The following is an 18,606-nucleotide window of genomic DNA, read 5'->3' as shown; positions in this document are numbered from 1 at the left end:
TTTAACTTAAACAATAATAAGTTAAAAGCAAATTATGATTAACTAAAACTTGTTTTATGTGCTCATCTTTTGTAAACGGCCTAAAATCTTTCTGCAACTCTAAAAGCTCTGCCGCAAGTTTTTTTGTTTTTTGTTTTGTTTTTATCGTTTTTTGACAAAAATAATTACAAAAAAACACAATCGTGTCTCTACCTTTTTATTTATAGAGATAATATTTCAGATTTACCAACAAACCGTATGGCATTTTGTTCCAAATATGTTCTGCTCTGCGACGCCATACCTTACGTGCATCTGACGGCCGACGTGATGACGTAGAGCGGAAACTTGCAGGAGCGATTCTTTCTAGAATTCTGTAGCTGCATCTAGCTAGTAGTCGCTAGGGAGGTCCAACTGTGATTGCTCTGGGAAAAAAAACAACCCAGTTTGTTTAAGCCAACTCACATTACTAAGACGTGCCTCCACATCGAGATTTTTTGCTGCGGAATTACATTTTCTAGTCAAGTTTGTTTAACCTTCCAACTTATCCGACTTGTAGGTGGCTAACTTGGTTAGCTTCGTGTTGTAGCTGGCAGGATGTCCAGGATAGACTACAGCGTGTGGGACCACATTGAGGTCTCAGATGATGAAGATGATACCCACCCTAACATCGACACACCGAGCCTCTTTAGATGGAGACACCAGGTACAGTTTAAACTCAACTTAGCCTCAAGTAGTTAAGATAATAATGTTGATAATCTTACTTGTCTGGCCAGACTGCACATGCATTGTGTTTGTTGTCTTGCTCCTAACAAATCACCGTTACTTATTTCAACCAGGCTTAAGTATTTAGCCTATGTTGGTTGAGTTGCAACTCTATGAAAATGGGTGACTGTGCTGGATGAACATAAAACTTTTATTTATGACTTTCAGGCTCGTGTGGAGAGAATGGAAGAGTTTCAGAATAAAGGTGAAGAAATCAACAAGAGTCTAATGGAGTGTCGGCGTAAGCTGGCAGAGACGCAGAAGAAACTGCAGGAGCTGAGCGTCGCCTCGTCGGATGATGCCAAAACAGAGCTGAACAAAGTCCAGGCGGAGGAGAAGAAATTAAAGAAAGAGGAACGAGACTGGTCGAAGAAGATGGATGAACACAGAAGAGAGGAGAAGAAGATGCCCTGGAATGTGGACACGCTCAGCAGAGATGGTTTCAGCAAGGTGACACAGATCAGTCATGCCACTTTAAGCAACACGTGATTTTCAGCAGCAAATTTCCCACAATCTGATGTTTTATGGGTTTATTTTATCTTCAATGTTTAAAAAATCTGAACACTAACAATTTGCTTAGTAAAACTGTCTTTATATCCTTTGAACTGGTAGTTGTCAAGTGGTACAAGTACTTCCAAACAATAGTGTGTCTTCCTTAAATTGGTCTCTGTTCTTAATACAGAATCAATTTATTGTGCTGCTCAAAATTTAGCATGATTCTAGTTGATTTTTATTTTTCAGTGTTTCCTTTATATTCTAAAAAAAGACATTCATAATATCAGTGTATTAATAGATGATATTAACATTTATGTAATTTGTCTTTATAACAAAACATGATTTTTGTACTTTTTCTTGGTGCAACGGCACTGATCTGTGATTTTTGAGCTATTTTCAATGTCCAGGTCATGTGGATCTTTGAAATGGTGATTTTCGCTAATTTAATTTTACTTAAAGAACTGTCGTACAGCATTCAAAATATTTCTCCCTGCCCCTCCTTTTAGGAATGCTTATTAATCATTGTTTCAGGAGCGGAGGCATTGGCACACTTTTTGTCAAACAAAGACAGAATAATTTTGAGTTTATGCTTTTACTGTCTTTAACATTTTACATTAAAGATTGATGCAATCAGTGTTGCTAATTATGAATAGGAGACTCTCGGTCCTTCCTAGAGAATGTCAATTTCTCCCTTAACTTGATATGTTCTGAAAGCCTTCTGAAAGGCTGCCAACATTTCTCATATTTTAGCTTTTCTGTTGTCTACTGAAATTGATCTCCAGGTCAGTTTCCTCCTTTGACAATTTACGAAAATGTTCCCTCGGTCTGTCAAGATGACGCCGAATGGCAGGCGACTCCTTTTTGTACGCTGGAAAGACGAGTGTGAAATGGTCCAAACCGCAAAGCACAAGACAGCAAAGGAGCTAAGCAGCCAGCAACTACCAAAATCTAATGCTATGTTGCAACAGCCTGAACGAAAACCAGATTTATTGAAAATACACTTTGCTTTTAATTAGCTTCTTACATCTACTTTTAGCCTCTCCTGTCTTTGTTTCTAAACACCCCATTGACCAAAAAAACAGCTGACTCTGAGTCAACTCCCTTCAGTAAGACCACGCAACCCTGGATATCTTTAACAGTAGGAATATTTTTAGTTTAAAGGAGTGATATGTGAGATAAAGGATGTTCTAGACGTTATTTGTGCACTAACACTTGCACCACTGACTTGAATAATTATAGATTATGGATAGTATCTTTAACTTCCAGCTGTTCAAACAGTGACAAGTGCTACTGTTGACATGTTTTTTTATTTTTCTTTGCACCGTTGACAGAGTATCGTTAATGTCAAAGCTGAGGTTGGACAAGAAACTGAAGAGGAGAAGGAGCAAAAGCATAAAACCTTTGTGGAGAAGTATGAGAAGCAGATCAAACATTTCGGTAAGGGCCACTGACAACCATCAAGTCGTTTTGTCTGCATAAACGTATTCCTTGTTACAGTTTGGAAGTAGAGATGTTTATTTGTTACTGCCTAATTTAGGGATGTTGCGGCGTTGGGACGACAGCCAGAAGTACCTCTCTGACAATCCTTATCTTGTATGCGAAGAAACTGCCAATTATCTTGTCATCATGTGCATTGATCTTGAAGTGGAAGAGGTAAGAATTTTTCTTTTTCTTTACTTGTCCGCATTGCTATTATTGAATTGTGTTTTACTCTCAATTCAATAATAACAGTGGTGATTTAAATATAAATAAGATGCTATTTAGGGTGTCATTCAGTAATGCCCTTCCTTATTTCCCTCAAGCTGTTTTCCCTTTTCATCCCTACACGACTCTTTTCCAAGTATGAATTCTTCTTTTGTAGAAACATGCACTGATGGAGCAAGTGGCTCATCAGACTATAGTGATGCAGTTCATACTTGAATTGGCAAAAAGCTTGAAAGTGGACCCCCGTGGCTGCTTCCGTCAATTTTTTTCCAAGATCAAGGTAAGTAGGCGGTTTTGTTTAACCAAAAAAACACTGATCATTTAAAGCTGCACATTGAATGCTAACCAGAAGATACTGTCACTGAAAAGTGACAATTCTTTTACACAAAGAACAATTGCAAACCCACTAATGTTTGGGTTTTCTGCATTTAGAATATGTCTTTATGTTTCATGAAGGTTTTTCAGTTTATTCTTTAAATTTCGGATTTCTTCATCGCTCATTTTCAGTCTTTCTCATATTAGGAGAAAGACTGAATTAGGGATGCCCTGATATGAAAATTTGGGCCGATATTGATATCAATATTTTTTATGGCTGACCTATATTTTATATATTATTTATGGATATTTCACTACTCTCTCAACACCTTGAAAAAAAATCACACTACTGACTTCAAAGTGTAAAGAAGTCAAACTTAAAACAAATCAATGTGCTGCTATAGACATCTAAAATATGTGTCTTCAGCATTGGAGCAATGTGTCAACCTTAAGATGATTCCATTTATCTGAAAATGGTTAATTATCAACAATTAACTAATTAGATGTGAAGAAACATCTAATGGCTAAAGAGCAAACTTTCAAAACGTTCACTTAAAAAGATTTCTGGGATGTCTGGCTCTTTGGGAAACAAATATGAAACGAACAAATGCAAAAACAAGAGTTTTGAACATCAGTGTGCAGTTTAACTCCTCTAGTTTTTGAATAAAACTGATTAAGTTCTTGTATTCTTTTCAAAGATTCAGTCAAAAATCCCTGATAATAAGTGTGCTGGAAAACCTTAAAACCCAGTTTTTGTACTATATGCATTTAATCAGACGGCCGATCAGCAGTACCAGGATGCATTTAATGACGAGCTCGAGTCATTCAAGGAGCGAGTTAGAGGAAGGGCAAAGATCCGCATAGAGAAGGCCATGAAGGAACTGGAAGAAGAAGAACGACAGAAGCGCCTGGGACCCGGTGGACTCGATCCCGTTGAAGTCTATGAATCTCTGCCAGCTGTAAGTTCACCATTCACCAGCGACCCTATTGGTCTTATTGGTATTTGCTTTTTGGAGGAAATTCTTGAATTTTGTACGACATGTTGACAATTGCAGGAAATGCAGAACTGCTTCGATGAAAAAGACATCCAAATGTTACAAGACGTCATCAGCAAAATGGACCCAACGGTAAGTTATTTTATTTTTAATCAATTGTCTTTCTGAGACTTAGGTTTGCATTTTGACAAGCTCTGGTTTACATTCACATAATTTTAGGAGGCAAAACATCACATGAAGAGATGCATCGACTCTGGGCTCTGGGTCCCTAATGCCAAGGTGGATGTGGAAGGAAAAGATGAGGAACCCACCTATGAAGAGGTGAAACAGGAGCAAGAAGAAACAAAGAAGGAATGACCAGATTGCCCCCAACTGATTTGTTTTCCTTTTTGGGTTTTGTTTTTGCAAATATGCTCACCCACTGTATTGCAACTCCCATTATGTGTACGATTAGTTCGCAGATGAATGAAATAACTTCTTTGAAAATGTTTTGCTGAGATATATGGGAAGAATGTTCACGTACCAACACAACCTGGGGGTATCAGTGACCCCACCTGGACATGAAAACGTTGATTGTGCTAAAAGTCGTCACTGAAGCTGTGTCCCTTCATTTATTTGTACACGCTTGTCCAAGTATCATCCAACATGTCTGCTTTCTTTCTGCCGATGTAGAGTGCAGACTTTTCTGTGCTTTTTTGGGACAGTTTTTTTTTTTTTTAATGCAAGAGTTTTGTTTTAGCTTATACACATAATTTGACATTTTCTACTACCTTCTTGGACTAAACGTTAAACTGTGTCCACTTATCTAAGACTTTGTGTCAGTGTATGCTTTGTAATTTGAAAATACACTTAAAATGGAAGTTAAAAGGAAGAGAGAAAGGCATCTTGTAGTAGTGTAAGGGTAAAAGACGTTTCATCTACAGAAAAATGTGGTCATGCAACAAATAAATTGATGACTCTTCTTGGCCTCAAATAGAATTACAGCCAGTGTTTTCACGATGTTTTTGCTTATGCCTCTGCTCAATGTAGCCAAAGTCTAAACGTGTGCTTCTCAAGGTTTACTCTTTTTTTCCCAACGTCTTGAGAATAGTTGAAAAGATGGACCAAGAGTTCGTTCAGTCCAAAGACCTGTCATTGGCCTTTATCAGATCATGTGGCACTGTGAATGGGTTCTCAACTCGTACTCATGCTTTTGTTTTGACGACTAGACTACTCGGACATTTGCATGTTGTAGCTAATGGCTCAAAACACTCTTATGTTTATGTTGGCTTAGTCATAAAAAAACATTGATTGATTTTACTGTAAGCGACTAAATAAAAATGAATCCTCGTGGAAAATGTGGGCTGTTTTCCTCCGGTAGTGTCTGGGTGAGGAGGTAAGTTGTTTATACGGACTGAATGGGAAAACCTGACTAACACCTGAACAATATAATTAGCTTCTGCCAAGTAACATAATACTGCATCATAATCTTAGAGTGCTGTTAGGGTTTCACAATAGGTGGGCGATGAACTGCATGGATGACAGACAGCATAAACAAAAAGGTGTACAAACTGGAAGCTTTACTGAAACGGTTGGTGCTTCATCGGACGCTTTCTGGAACTGGTTGAGTTTTTATCAGGAGGAATGATCTGTTTGAAGTGTTTAAGATGAGGTACAAAATGTAGGTATAGAAATGTATAAGGATATACTCAAAATGTAGGTATAGAAATGTATAAGGATGTACTCAAAGCAAAAAAACATCTAGTTTCTCCCACAGATGATTAGGATGAGTAATTTCAAATTAAATTTCCTTTGCATGTTGTTATTCAAAGAGAAATCCCAAATATGGAAAGCATTGTATTTTTTTTTTTACAACATAGTCATAGTTCTTTATCCCTCTACGTCATTAATGTGTTCTTGTTAGTCTTTTTAGCTAATAGTTATTAGAGAGTGTATTTGTAGCAGTATTAGCATTTCTTTATAGTAGTATTTACAGAGTAAAAAGTTATATTAATATGTAATACGTCTCATATCAAATGGCACTTTAAATTAGTATTTAATTACAGAATTATTATTATGTAATAACTTAGGTTTTAAAACAATAATAATGAATAAACAGATTTATAGCTAAATATTCAAATAAATTTGTACGAAATTGCCTCCTACTCAGTGATTTTAGGGTCTTTCCTTGTGTAACCGAGCGTCGTGAAGGCTAAGGGCATGACGGGACCTGCCCACTAAAGCAGCCGGAGGAGGGAGTGGTCACGTTGTTTTCGGGAAGCAGCGTTCTGTCGCAACTCACAGTTCGCAAGAAACAGAGACAGAAAGTGGTGAAGGGGAAATAACGCTCCGTAAACAATGCAGGTGAACCGACAGCTCATGACGCCGGGCTTCTTCTAAAATAACGCATTCTGAACGAGCTCGACGTTAACGGTAATATTTCTCCACGTTTCTGAAGTGAACGGATAAATTTCAGCCACAACGATGTTTATAAACATGTAGGCTAATGTATTTCCTTGTTATGACACCGGATGAATTTTAATGAGTTCGCGCTTTTGGTCGCTCTGTGACTTGCCCTTATTATATACCCTAGTTATTTTTATAATAATATTGTGGCGTATTTCCCTTTAAGGCTGTATTTGTGGTGTGAATTGTAAGTTTGACAAGTTGTAATCCCGGAAGGCCTTAAAAAGAGCACAACCAGATCGTTTTACTGAAGTTACTTGGTCGTTTTGTTTCAGTTTTCAAGCTATGAGTTTAATAATCATAATATTAGAGTAGGTATATAGAGCTTACTAATTTATAGGTATCACAATTCCCCCTTACTTCCTGAGTCTGTACAGAGCCTATGTCTACGTGACTGCAGATGAGTCACTAACCATTTTATTTTGTCTTTCTTCCAGTGATCGTGTCCAACATGCCTAGAAAATCGGGTTGTTTCAAGCCGGGAAAGATCCCAGGTCCAAATGAGGCCCCTCAGTCTCATGGCATTCACATCTACCTTTTCTGGACTAAAGGTGGGGAGAAGTATCTGTCTCATACCAGTGGAGATGTCACAGCAGAGGACCTGTGCATCTCAGCTGCAAAAGCTGTAGGTGAGAGTGACAGCTGACCTCAAACACCAAAATGGAGGATATTCTTTATTATTTTATTATGGATGTAACCTCATGGTCTCTCCCCATAGGGATAACACCACTGTGCCATGTCTTATTTGCGTTGTACAACCCAAAAACAAAATGCTGGTACAATCCAAACCATGTTTTCAGTCCAGATGAGAACTCCAGTGAATTGGTTCACTACTGTATGAGGTTAGTCTGCATTTGCATAACGCTTTGCTTGGATTACTGCTTGAACACAGCAAGGGTATTAATGTAAGCGGCCTGTTTCGTTTATGTCCAGGTTTTACTTTCGCAATTGGCACGGACTCAATGAAAAGGAGCCAACTGTGTCGCGCCACACCCTCAAATCTGGGACAGATAACAATGCAGGTTCCCCTCTTCTTGACATTACATCTTTGGAGTATCTGTTTGCCCAGGTATGTGACATACACCTGCTTCTGTTGAGTGTATGCTGCTTATTTTCTTTAAGCAAGTGACACAATCTCTGCTTCTTCTGTCTCCAATGTAGGCCAAGCATGAATTTGTGAATAATGTGGAAGAGCCAAAGTCTGATGTGGAAAACAATCGTTTCAAAAACGAGAGCTTGGGCATGGCTGTACTCCACCTGTCACACCTCGCAATGCAAAAAGGGTTGAACTTGCAGGAAGTTGCTGGAAAAATTGGGTAATTGTTATACAATGCTTTGCTCCTATTTAATTGTTCTAATAATAGAAATGTTTTAAAGGGTTAGTGCTGCTGTGATACATGTATGTCATTATTTGACTCTGTTTTTACCTTCAGCTTCCAGAACTGCATTCCAAGAACATTTGCGGAGAACATTTCCAGAGACAACTTTCTGACTAAAATCAGGATCCGCCGTGTGTTTACTGAATTTGTGCAGACCTTCCAGCAGCACACTGTAGATAAGGGGCAGCTGGGAGCCCATGAAATCATGTATAAGTACATCTCCACCCTTGAAAACTTGGTTCCAAGTTTCGGAACAGAGACTTTCTCTGTAACTCGCCTGCAGCTGACGGAGGACGGGGATGAAAATGTCTCCTACTCCAACAACGAAAGCAATGGTGATTCAAAGAAGGGCTTCACAGCGCCGTTCACCCATGAAATTATGGTGTCTGGCACTAAGGGGATTCAGTGGAGAATGTTGAAAACTCAAAAGGTTTGTCCGCATACTAAATGATTTTACATTCAAATTCTGTGACATGTTCTTTCTATTATGTGGATGTTTCACTCTCTGTATTCACGTTTTTCTTGCTTCCTGGCTTTAGGCAGAGGAAAACTCTTACCACAGGGGCAGCTATGTGAATCAGAAAACACCAAAACAGTCCACGTCAAATCCTCCTGATAAATGGACCTTCTTCTGTGATTTCCGCGAAATAATTCACATCGCCATTACAGAAGCTAATGTGTGCATTACCACTCAGAAAAGTCACTGCATGGTGAGAGTACTTTTTATCCTTCCATGTGCCTTCTACTAATGCAATATGTGCATGCGATGCATCACTAATGTTGATTTAGTTTACACTTGTTAATCATCTTGGCAGATTATTTGGCTTTTTAAAAGGGGGAGTTCATTGTGTGGTACAAACACCACTCAATATTATTTCCACACATGGTATGGACCTGTAAAAAAAAAAAAAAACCTTAAAATGTCCACCTTAATGCAGTAGCTCCAATCTCACACTGAAAATGTGAAGAATTGATGATGCTATTAACTTTAAAACTATTCCAAAGACCACTGGAGGAGAAAGAGGCCTACAGTATAATAGTCTTCATTTTACCAAATAGTTGAGATCAGGTGGTTGTCCACATATTCATCCTTTATTTTATGACATATCCAAAAAATCTTAATCTTAGTAGTAGCTTGTAGTAACCAAAGACAAACTGTCAAGATGCAGGTGGAAACATGCAAAAAGCTGAAAGGTACAATTTTGTATGTCATATTTAGTTAAAGGTAAATAAACCTATTTATTTTCCCTCCACAATTATTACTCATTTTACATGGTGAGAGATGCTTGTCTCTCACCATGTAAAAGGTGAATGAAAACAAATTGTTTAGAGGTATGAATAACTCATGTTTAAGTGAGCCGTTTTCTCTATTGCCATCACCCTATTTATGAAGATCAATTCACATCCTACTGGACGGCACGCTTTCTTGTCTTTGCCATTTTGAAGAAGGGGTCACATAGTATTTATACCTCAGAGAAACAGAAAGACAAAGATCTTCATTGTAGATTTAAATAATCCGTTTTTAAAAAAGTAACGCATAAATTACAAAAGTGTGTCAACTACTTTGCTGTTTAGGAATCTTTACCAGAGGTGCTCCATTTGTTTTATAAGTGTGTGACTAAGTGCTCTGGGGTTACTTTTTGCTTTGGGCTTTGTGTTAGGTTTTAAACATTTGTCTCCAGGTGAAAGCGTAGTTTGCAAGCCATTGGTGTTTCTGTGTGTATATGTAGGAGGTACAGATGAACTCTAGCCAGGAGGCCCGTGCCTTCATCTCCCTGCTAGATGGATACTATCGGCTGACTGCAGACGCCCACCACTATCTTTGTCATGAAGTGGCTCCCCCCAGGGTGGTGTTGAGTGAAGCAAATATGTTGCACGGACCTATGCAGTGAGTTTTCTACTCTAATCCTCGCATAGTCAGTCACAAACAGGTTATAAAGACAGGGTTATATCATGCAGTATGCTTGCAGTGAGGACTTTGTGTTACACAAGCTGAAAAGGGAGGCAGGAGAGGAGGGAGCCTTCCTCGTCCGCTGGAGTGCCCTCGACTATCATCGCATCATCCTTGCTGTACTAAACAGAAATGAGGTAAGTCAACACCCACGCTCGTCTCTGGGAATTATTGCAGTGCAGCGAGGCTCATAATTTTCAGATTTGGTATTTACACCTTTTTTATTTTTTTTTAAACAGAATGGTTCAAAACCAAGCCACAAGCAATTTCGCATCCAGCAGAAGGGCTCGGTGTTCTGCATGGAAGGCTGGGATAAAGAGTTCTCCAGTGTGAAGGAGCTCACAGATAACCTCAAAACCTATGTGCTCAAGTCCGGGTCGGACAACTTTACTGTCAGGAAATGCTGCTTACCGAGACAAGCAGGTTTGTAATTTAGATGTACAGAAATGTTGTTTTGTATATCATACCACCGACACCACGTCTCCAGGAAGGAATGTGACGATGTGGTTTTTGCCTCGCAGAAATATCCAATCTGCTGGTGAAGAGGCAAGGAATTGACCAACGCAGCTATTCTGACTGCTTGCCCCTGAACCTGACAGAGCTTCGCTTTCACCAGATCAAAGACAAAGAGATTAAGCAGGTGACCATACTTTTTTAAGGCAGGCTATACATTCCCTGTTGTTTTTCTGATCAGACATGCGTTTGTGTTCACCCGCAGGAACATCATTTGGGCCGCGGCACAAGAACTAACATTTACTCAGGACAGTTAATGTTGCGAGAAACAGACAATGGGTTTAACAACAACTTCTCCCAAAACAAAGGCATCAGAGTGGTCCTCAAAATCTTAGAGGAAAGCCATAAAGATATTGCTCTAGTAAGCCATGCGATTTTACATGCATGCATCAAATGTATGTATTGTGTTTTTTGAGCCTGTGTTTTAAGCTACTGTTCTCTTTTCTGTCTTAGGCCTTTTTTGAAACAGCAAGCCTCATGAGCCAGGTATCTCACAGTCACCTGGTGTTTGTGCACGGTGTGTCTGTCAAAGGTTCTGAAAGTAAGGGCAACCACAGTTCTGTGCTCAGTTCTTCTTTTAATGACTTTCTCATTTGTGTCCCTGTTGTGCCTCCATAGTCAAATCTTTAAATCCAACACCACAGTAAATGCAAAGTTGCACTCAGTCTATTCTCTTTTAAAGATAATTTGACTTTGTTTGCATTTTTGTTGCATCATAACAAGCTAGACTTCTTCTACGTGTATTTTCCTGAACAGACATCCTGGTGGAGGAATACCTGGAGTGCGGCCCACTTGATGTTTTTCTCCGCAGAGAACAAAATTCCATCACAGCTCAGTGGAAATTTGTTGTATCCCTGCAGCTTGCAAGGGCTCTCAATTATCTCGTGAGTTCAAACACCTTTCTGTTGGTCTAATTGTGTGTTTGTGTAACTTTAATTATTACTGATATGTAAGTAGTCTTGCACAAACACACTGGGGCACAGAATAAGAGACTGAACCTGTCTAACTGAACTTTAGTAGCTGTGTTCAGACAAGAAATGTTGAAATATTCTCTCTAACATTTTAAAATCATTTATGCAAATTGTGTGTTTCCTCCGTTCATATATCCTTACATGTAGAGTGTAATTTGCCTATTATTTTAAAAAAATTATGTCTAAACTGACTTTAAATCAAACAAATCAGACAAAAAATAAGAAACTGTGGATAAAGAGTGAAGACTTGTACCTTTTTTTTACACTAGGAGACAAAACGACTTGTTCATGGAAATGTTTGTGCCAAGAATGTTCTGGTTGCACGGGGAGGTTTGGAACCTGGAACTTCTCCTTTCGTCAAGCTGAGTGATCCTGGAATTGCGCTGAATGTCCTCTCACGAGAAGGTATTAGTTGGTAAAAGACTGAACATAACCAATGACAAATGTTTTCTAACTTTGAAGTGCTTCAGTCACTTCAGTCAGATTAAGGAAACCGGAAAGTTTGACTACACCACTTCCTGTGTTCTGCTTCCTGTTGTCTTGCTATCATTACTCTGTGGTATTTAAGGCTGTCACAAAAAACCCCCACCAAACTTAGTAGTGTGTTTTCAACTACCGTACTCTGTGGTAAACACGCATGTTTGACCCAGAATTACAAAGCAAAATATTTGCAAATATTCACTCTGTTTCCTTAAGTAATAGATCAAGAGTAATGTTGATCACTTTTCATCCATCCATCCACCCATCCATCCATCCATCCATCCATTTTTTAACACCCTTGTCCCTAGAGGGATTGGAAGGGGTCCTGGTGCCTATCTCCAGCTAACATTCCGGGCGAGAGGCAGGGTACACCCTGGACAGGTCGCCAGTCTGTCCAGGATCACTTTTCATGTGGAGCTTTATCATGACTTCTTTTCCATGTTGCAGAACGTTTGGATCGGATACCCTGGGTCGCTCCAGAGTGCATTGACAGTGGCGCTCCTATTGAGAGTACTGTAGATCAGTGGAGTTTTGGCGTCACACTGCTTGAAATCTTCAACAACGCTAATCTTCCAATGAGCAGCTGCACATTGCCTGAGGTAAGTGCATGCTGAAACTTTAAACTTCAGCTTCGCTAACTTTCTAGAGTTCTGTATGTTGTCCTTTTTCACCATCCTCTGTTTCCCAACAGAAAGAGCGTTTTTACCAGACGAAGGGCCGTCTGGCAAACCCATCCTCCGAGGAACTGGCCAGGTTCATCAGCATGTGTTTGACATATGAGCCAAATGAGAGGCCTACATTTCAAACTATCCTCAGAGAACTCACAAAACTCATCCAGATGAGTCAGTACTAGCCTGCACACCTTACTTTTGAAGTTTGGTTTGATATGTTATTGTGCAATTACCTAAAAGAGTTCATTTTATCCATGCAGATCCTGACATATCCCCGGTTGACACTCTCCCACCCATGGACCCTAGCGTGTTTCAAAAGCGCTACCTGAGGAAGATGAGAGACTTAGGAGAGGTGAGCTCCAGAAGCAACACTTTTCTGTTCCCATGTGTTAAGAAAGTAATTATTCTCATTGCTCTGTCTGCAGGGACATTTTGGAAAAGTCACTCTGTACCAGTATGATCCATCCAGCGATGGGACAGGAGAGTTTGTGGCAGTAAAATCGTTGAAGCAAGAGAACGGAAATGCATCTCAGAGCTGGATGAAGGAAATTGAAATCCTGAAGTCTCTCTATCATTCCAACATCGTGAAGTACAAGGGCTTATGCACTGAAGCCGGTAAGCTCTAAGACATCATCTGTCCACTTTAAATATATTTGTTCAGCTCGACAGTTCCCTGTTAACGGGAGATTTCGATTTGCATTCAGTAATTGAAAATCTATACTAAGCACACCACAGCTTTTGTTGAATGGCAATATTTTAAGCTTTCAGCTCTCAGCCTGCTGAGCATTAGTTCAGGTCATCATGTTGAATGTAATAAAATGGCAAGATAAGAACACTGCTGCATCGTGCACTCACAGGACGACAAGAGGTCCAGCTCATAATGGAATATGTTCCTCTGGGGAGTCTGCGAGAGTATCTTCCTAAAAATAAAACCAGTTCAACCCAGTGCCTCATGTTTGCTCAGCAGATCTGTCAGGTGAGTTTCAGCGGTTGAATATTTAGTGCTTGTACTATAGTTTACAGTGCTTTGGAAAAGTATTTATACCTCTTAAGCTTTTTTCATGTTTTCTCATGATGTATTTGACCAGAGTTTTATCAGATAGAGCAACACAAAGTTGCGTAATTGTGATTTGGAAGTAAAAGGATGCATCATAAAAAAAAAAGCAAGCTATGGTGTAATTTTTTCCTTGCACACCTGGGAGAAAGAACAAATTTCTCTACAGAGTTTGCATACGCCTTTCCTCTACAGGAGATGCAAAGATCCTTAGCTCTAGTATGAGCTCAACAAATCTGAGGAAATCTTAAAAATAATGCTCCCATGTAATGGAACAAGGCAATCATGTGAAACAAAGTGTTCTTATGCTTTATGTGCAATAAAACTAACCATGTACTACAGTATGTATGCACTTTGCAGTTGTCAGATTTTAAAAAAATTAATCTGAAAAGCATGCTTCCTTTTCCTTCCTATTCACAATTTTACGCTACTTTTTTGGTCTATAACAAAAAATCTTAATGAAACACATTTTAGTTTGAGATTGAAGTGTTTATTGGTGTTGCTGTTTAATATGTTTTTTGGAAAATGGGATGTATGCTGACAAAACATTTAGTATCACAGCGTTTTTCCAAACTCTTTTCCAGGGGATGGACTACTTGCATTCAAAGCGCTATGTGCATCGAGATCTTGCTGCTCGAAATGTTTTGGTGGAAAACAAAAATGTTGTAAAGATCGGAGACTTCGGCCTAACAAAGTACATCCCAGAAGGAGAAATCTACTATCGCGTTCGTGAGGACGGAGACAGTCCTGTCTACTGGTCAGTTTATGCACCATATCAAAGTGATACTTTGTGTGTTTTTAGCACTTACATTTGCATGCTTTGCACTTTGCAGGTATGCCATCGAGTGCTTGAAGGAGCTCAAATTCTCATTTGCCTCTGACGTCTGGTCGTTTGGAGTTACACTGTATGAGATCCTGACGCGCTGCGACCATCGCCAGAGTCCTCCAGCTGTATGTTGTGAACGGACTCAGAGCTCAAACAAAATACAAGAACAGTCAGAAAACATTGCATTCTGAGTCTGAAAAGAATGTCTTTTTTCCTGTGTGTGTTTTGTAGAAGTTCATTGAAATGTCAGAAGATAAGGAAGAACACATGAATGTGGTGAAACTCATAAAGCTGCTGGAGAGAAATCAAAGGTTGCCTTGTCCCAGGGATTGCCCACATGAGGTAACGATAAATAACCAGTAATGAAGAAATATTATTAAGGGTGCAACAGTGTTAGTTTTTCAAAGTCATTAATATTATCACAGTTTTGTTAAAAAACATTATTATGAGCTGTTATAATACTTCATGTTACACTTTCTAGCAAACTCACAATACTAGTTCACCCAGTATTAAGGTTATTATTATCACTTAAAGCTGTGGTGGGTAATTTTTAAACACAAAATGCTACTAAGTAATTTTGGTCTAGTTTCTAGTGCAAATACTTCAGTACACTTGAGATAAGACAAACTAGCTATGGTGTCTTGTTTTAAGTAAATAATTCCTTAATATTGATGAAAAAGTACTTGTTCCATTGGCAGATAAATTAACTCATAACACAAGAAAATTGAATTGCAAGTGAAATAATCTGCAAATGGAACAAGTACTTTTTCATTATGATTCATTATGGAACTATTTACCTGAAAACAAGCCTCTACATCTTGCTAAAAAGTTACTTTTAAGTTAGCTTAGTCTTATTTCAAAGAGATATTTGCACTAAAAACTAGACCAAAACTACTTTTTAAGATGTTGTGGGTTGCAGTGTACAAAAATATGTTTTTTTACATATTTGCTAATTCTGTGCTTTGTCCTGACAGTATAATATGAGACAGTCTGTGAAGAAAAAGTCTGGTTCCTCTCACTCCCCTGTGGTCCTACAGCCATCTGCAGAAATGTACCGGTCAGAAACAAACGATCAGAGGCAAGAGGGATGTCTTAGTACTCGCTCGTGTACTTGATGCTTGGTGTAATCAGCTCGTACAATCTCAAGATTGCCGGCTTGCTGCAGCTGTGCTAATGGCAGAGAAACAATTTACAGTCACTGAAAACTGTCTATGGTGGCCAAGTTTGCTTGCCTGCACATTTATGGCAGAGTTTGGTGTGGGAAAGGAGCAGTAGCGCAAGTGGAGGGGGTATGAGCAGCACATCCACGAGCATGATTGACAGTTGTAAGACATTCCTCCTGGCTCTGAGGCTCTGATTGGTTGTTTCTAGTCAGGAGTGGTGTATTTTTGCAGGTGGCAGTCGGTCCACAGGGGGAAGGCAGAGGAGCTTGCAACTGAAGCCACAGGGTTATTTGTGTTATTTTATTCTCCTTGTGATGAAAATTATTTTCAAAAAGCCTTTCTTGCAAAGTTATGGTGTCCAAAATTCAACACAGTTTAAGATCTCTGTGCTCTTTGATGATTAAAATATCCCTGCATTTTGTATTACTTGGTCTCATAATACCAAATATATGCCTTTGAGTACAAAAATATAACAATTATGTGTGTGTTTTAAAAATACAGCATTTGTTTGAGTGGTTCAGAATCTTCTTCATTTTCTCCTTCCCAGGTGAAGTTGTTGATGGATCAGTGTTGGGATGCAGATCCTGATAATCGGCCTACGTTCAGTAACCTCAGCGAAAGGTTCGAGTCAGCACGAAAAATGCTTGACTGGTCGTTCAGTCCCATGTCTCAGATTTGCTGAGTGGGGTCAGTGAAGATCCATCAGATTAGTTGGTGATGCTCAAAGTGTAGCCATATTTCTCACTTAAAGTGTATAGTTCTTGATTCATCTATTTATAAAGATGTCTTCCTATGTTTAAAAATGTAAAGTACACACATATGCTCTGATGTCTGTAGGTAAGGTGACACAGAACAGTATTTTGTCCTCACATAGTTAAGCATCATGTTAAAAGTGGAGGCTTTGAGTGGTTAAAATAAATATCTTGTAGCTATACAGGCTTTCATTCATCAGGACGTTGATATTTCTGTGTTTCATTTTATTCTCTGTACATGTTTAAGTGTTTGTTAATTGTGCATGCTATTTTGTAAAAATAACTAGGAATCAAGTAAATCCTTTTCAATCTTTGCTTTTATTAAAGCTGAAATATATTAACTGTGACTGTTGTACTAAATTATATTACAATTTTACATTACACTGTTGTAAGTCACAAGACAGGGAGCAGATTAACGAAGAACCATTCAGTGGCAGCCAAATGCTCTACAGGGTATTTGGTTTATTACAATGTCACATGGTACAGAAAAATATGTGCGCAATTAGTCACTCACTTTCTTATTTGAAAAACATGAGGACAGAAAGGATTGTGCAGGTTCGTTACTAAGCAAAAGACTATAGCTCTGGTGTCACTGAAGAAACAAAACTGAAGGGATACCAGGCATTATTTTATTAATACTGTGGTAAATAAACATATGTTCCTTCAAATTAAGACTTTAGTGCATGATTTTAGCACCTTAATACGTCTTTTCTGGACTGCAATGCCCCCTGCAGGCACATGATTTTTCCTTAGTGCCATTTCTTTGTGTGAAGTATTTAGTACGATTGTTCTAAAATGAAAAGAGGTTTCAGATTTCTTCTACATTGCTTTTCAGGGATTGATATCCCACTACAATCAGTATTTGGATAACTGTGAGGGAAAATGCACTTGCAGTAGTACTTTCCCAACAGTACAACCTTAAGAAAACATAATATTCTATGTTAAAAACAGGATATCTCTCATTCCTCTTTTTCACCACAGCATTGCGGTATTTATTTTCAATGCAACCAGTTGCAGTCTCAAACAATGGAAAAAGTAAAGACTTTTCTCTGTAGCGTTAACGTGGTTCTCCTGCTGTGGAACAGGTCAGTATGACCATGTGAGGTGAAACAGTGGGAGCTTTCTGAACTCTCAGCCACTAATTGAAGGATTTTTGTTGTCGTTTGTGAATGTCTGTTGGTTCATCCACCTGCCATGAGCCACAAAAAATTTATTTTCATGGTTTTCTTCAAGCTTTTGAAAAAAAAGGTATGGAATCAACAAACAAATACACAAAGAAACAAGATAAAGTACGTAGTAAAAGACTGGAGAGATTATTATTTTAATATGCATTTAAAATGACATAATTAAAAAAATATTAAAAGGAATTAGTTATTAGTCTTTATTTAGTTAATTGAAAAGTGATGTCTCCTGGTAAGATTTTTACAATGATCATAAAAAGGAGCAATTTACTAGACATACAGGGACAAGAAAAGAGACATAAATGCTTGGAAAAGTAGGATACGCTATCAAAAACATTAATCAAAATTTGTGAATAAGACCAAAGCCCCCTGAACATCTGAAAAAAAAAATCGTTTTGCCTAGGAAGAATAGAAGTTTGGATATCCATGACTGACACTTGTCCAGTCCAACTAGTTAAACCTGATCATTTCCATGCCACCCTACACTAATACAGCAATTTATTCAAAAGGAATACATTTTTGAAGTTTAGAGGACATACTTTATACTTTATAGTAGACATACTATACATAGTATGTAACTAATTTCTATGTCTGACATTTTTTGTTACAATTATTTGGAATGCTTCAAAATGTGCAATATTAAAAACATTCTACTTTTCTGAAAATGTTAATTTTTGGTTTTTATGAGCTATAAGACATGAAAATAAACAGCAATAACACTTGACTTATATCTCCATGTAATGATTATTTATAGCATTTAAGTATCACATCTGTATCTTAACTGATTGTTAAGATATCACAATAAAACATTTTTGAACAGAAATAATTTAACTTTCCAACAATATTCTATTATATTAAGTTTCACCCATCGGTTTCTAAACAAACCCTATCTGTGGATACATTGACAGATTTGTAATTATAAACACTATGTCAGATTTGTTCTCTCTTTTTTTAGCAACTGTTTGTTTTG

The 18,606-nt window shown here is 38.3% G+C and overlaps 2 protein-coding genes across 3 annotated transcripts; both read left to right on the top strand.

Moving 5' to 3' along the window:
- The first annotated feature begins 351 nt into the window (after positions 1-351).
- cdc37 (cell division cycle 37 homolog (S. cerevisiae)) lies at positions 352-5,585 on the top strand. The gene is made up of 8 exons (XM_028041799.1): positions 352-681; positions 910-1,191; positions 2,568-2,673; positions 2,774-2,889; positions 3,098-3,220; positions 4,032-4,214; positions 4,311-4,382; positions 4,470-5,585. Exons 1-8 carry the CDS (start codon positions 574-576, stop codon positions 4,605-4,607), a joined length of 1,128 nt encoding a protein of 375 aa, XP_027897600.1. The 5' UTR covers positions 352-573; the 3' UTR covers positions 4,608-5,585.
- Positions 5,586-6,472: 887 nt separating this feature from the next.
- On the top strand, positions 6,473-16,802 carry tyk2 (tyrosine kinase 2). Of its 2 annotated transcripts, none has more exons than XM_028041798.1 (24): positions 6,473-6,593; positions 7,133-7,324; positions 7,414-7,537; positions 7,629-7,764; positions 7,857-8,011; positions 8,129-8,504; positions 8,614-8,784; positions 9,805-9,962; positions 10,045-10,162; positions 10,265-10,448; positions 10,547-10,665; positions 10,744-10,899; positions 10,992-11,079; positions 11,295-11,422; positions 11,779-11,914; positions 12,437-12,588; positions 12,681-12,831; positions 12,921-13,012; positions 13,086-13,275; positions 13,518-13,636; positions 14,299-14,471; positions 14,548-14,665; positions 14,772-14,882; positions 16,251-16,802. In XM_028041798.1, exons 2-24 carry the CDS (start codon positions 7,147-7,149, stop codon positions 16,383-16,385), a joined length of 3,468 nt encoding a protein of 1,155 aa, XP_027897599.1. In that variant the 5' UTR covers positions 6,473-6,593; positions 7,133-7,146; the 3' UTR covers positions 16,386-16,802. The 2 variants fall into 2 exon arrangements, with proteins under 2 accessions (XP_027897599.1, XP_027897598.1); XM_028041797.1 differs by having other exon boundaries at positions 6,508-6,662.
- Positions 16,803-18,606: the final 1,804 nt, after the last annotated feature.

Source organism: Xiphophorus couchianus, chromosome 16 (assembly GCF_001444195.1).
Source record: "Xiphophorus couchianus chromosome 16, X_couchianus-1.0, whole genome shotgun sequence".
Classification (NCBI taxonomy): Eukaryota; Metazoa; Chordata; class Actinopteri; order Cyprinodontiformes; family Poeciliidae; genus Xiphophorus; species Xiphophorus couchianus.
Note: the sequence above shows the minus strand (reverse complement) of the source record. Positions and strands in the feature narration are given on the sequence as shown.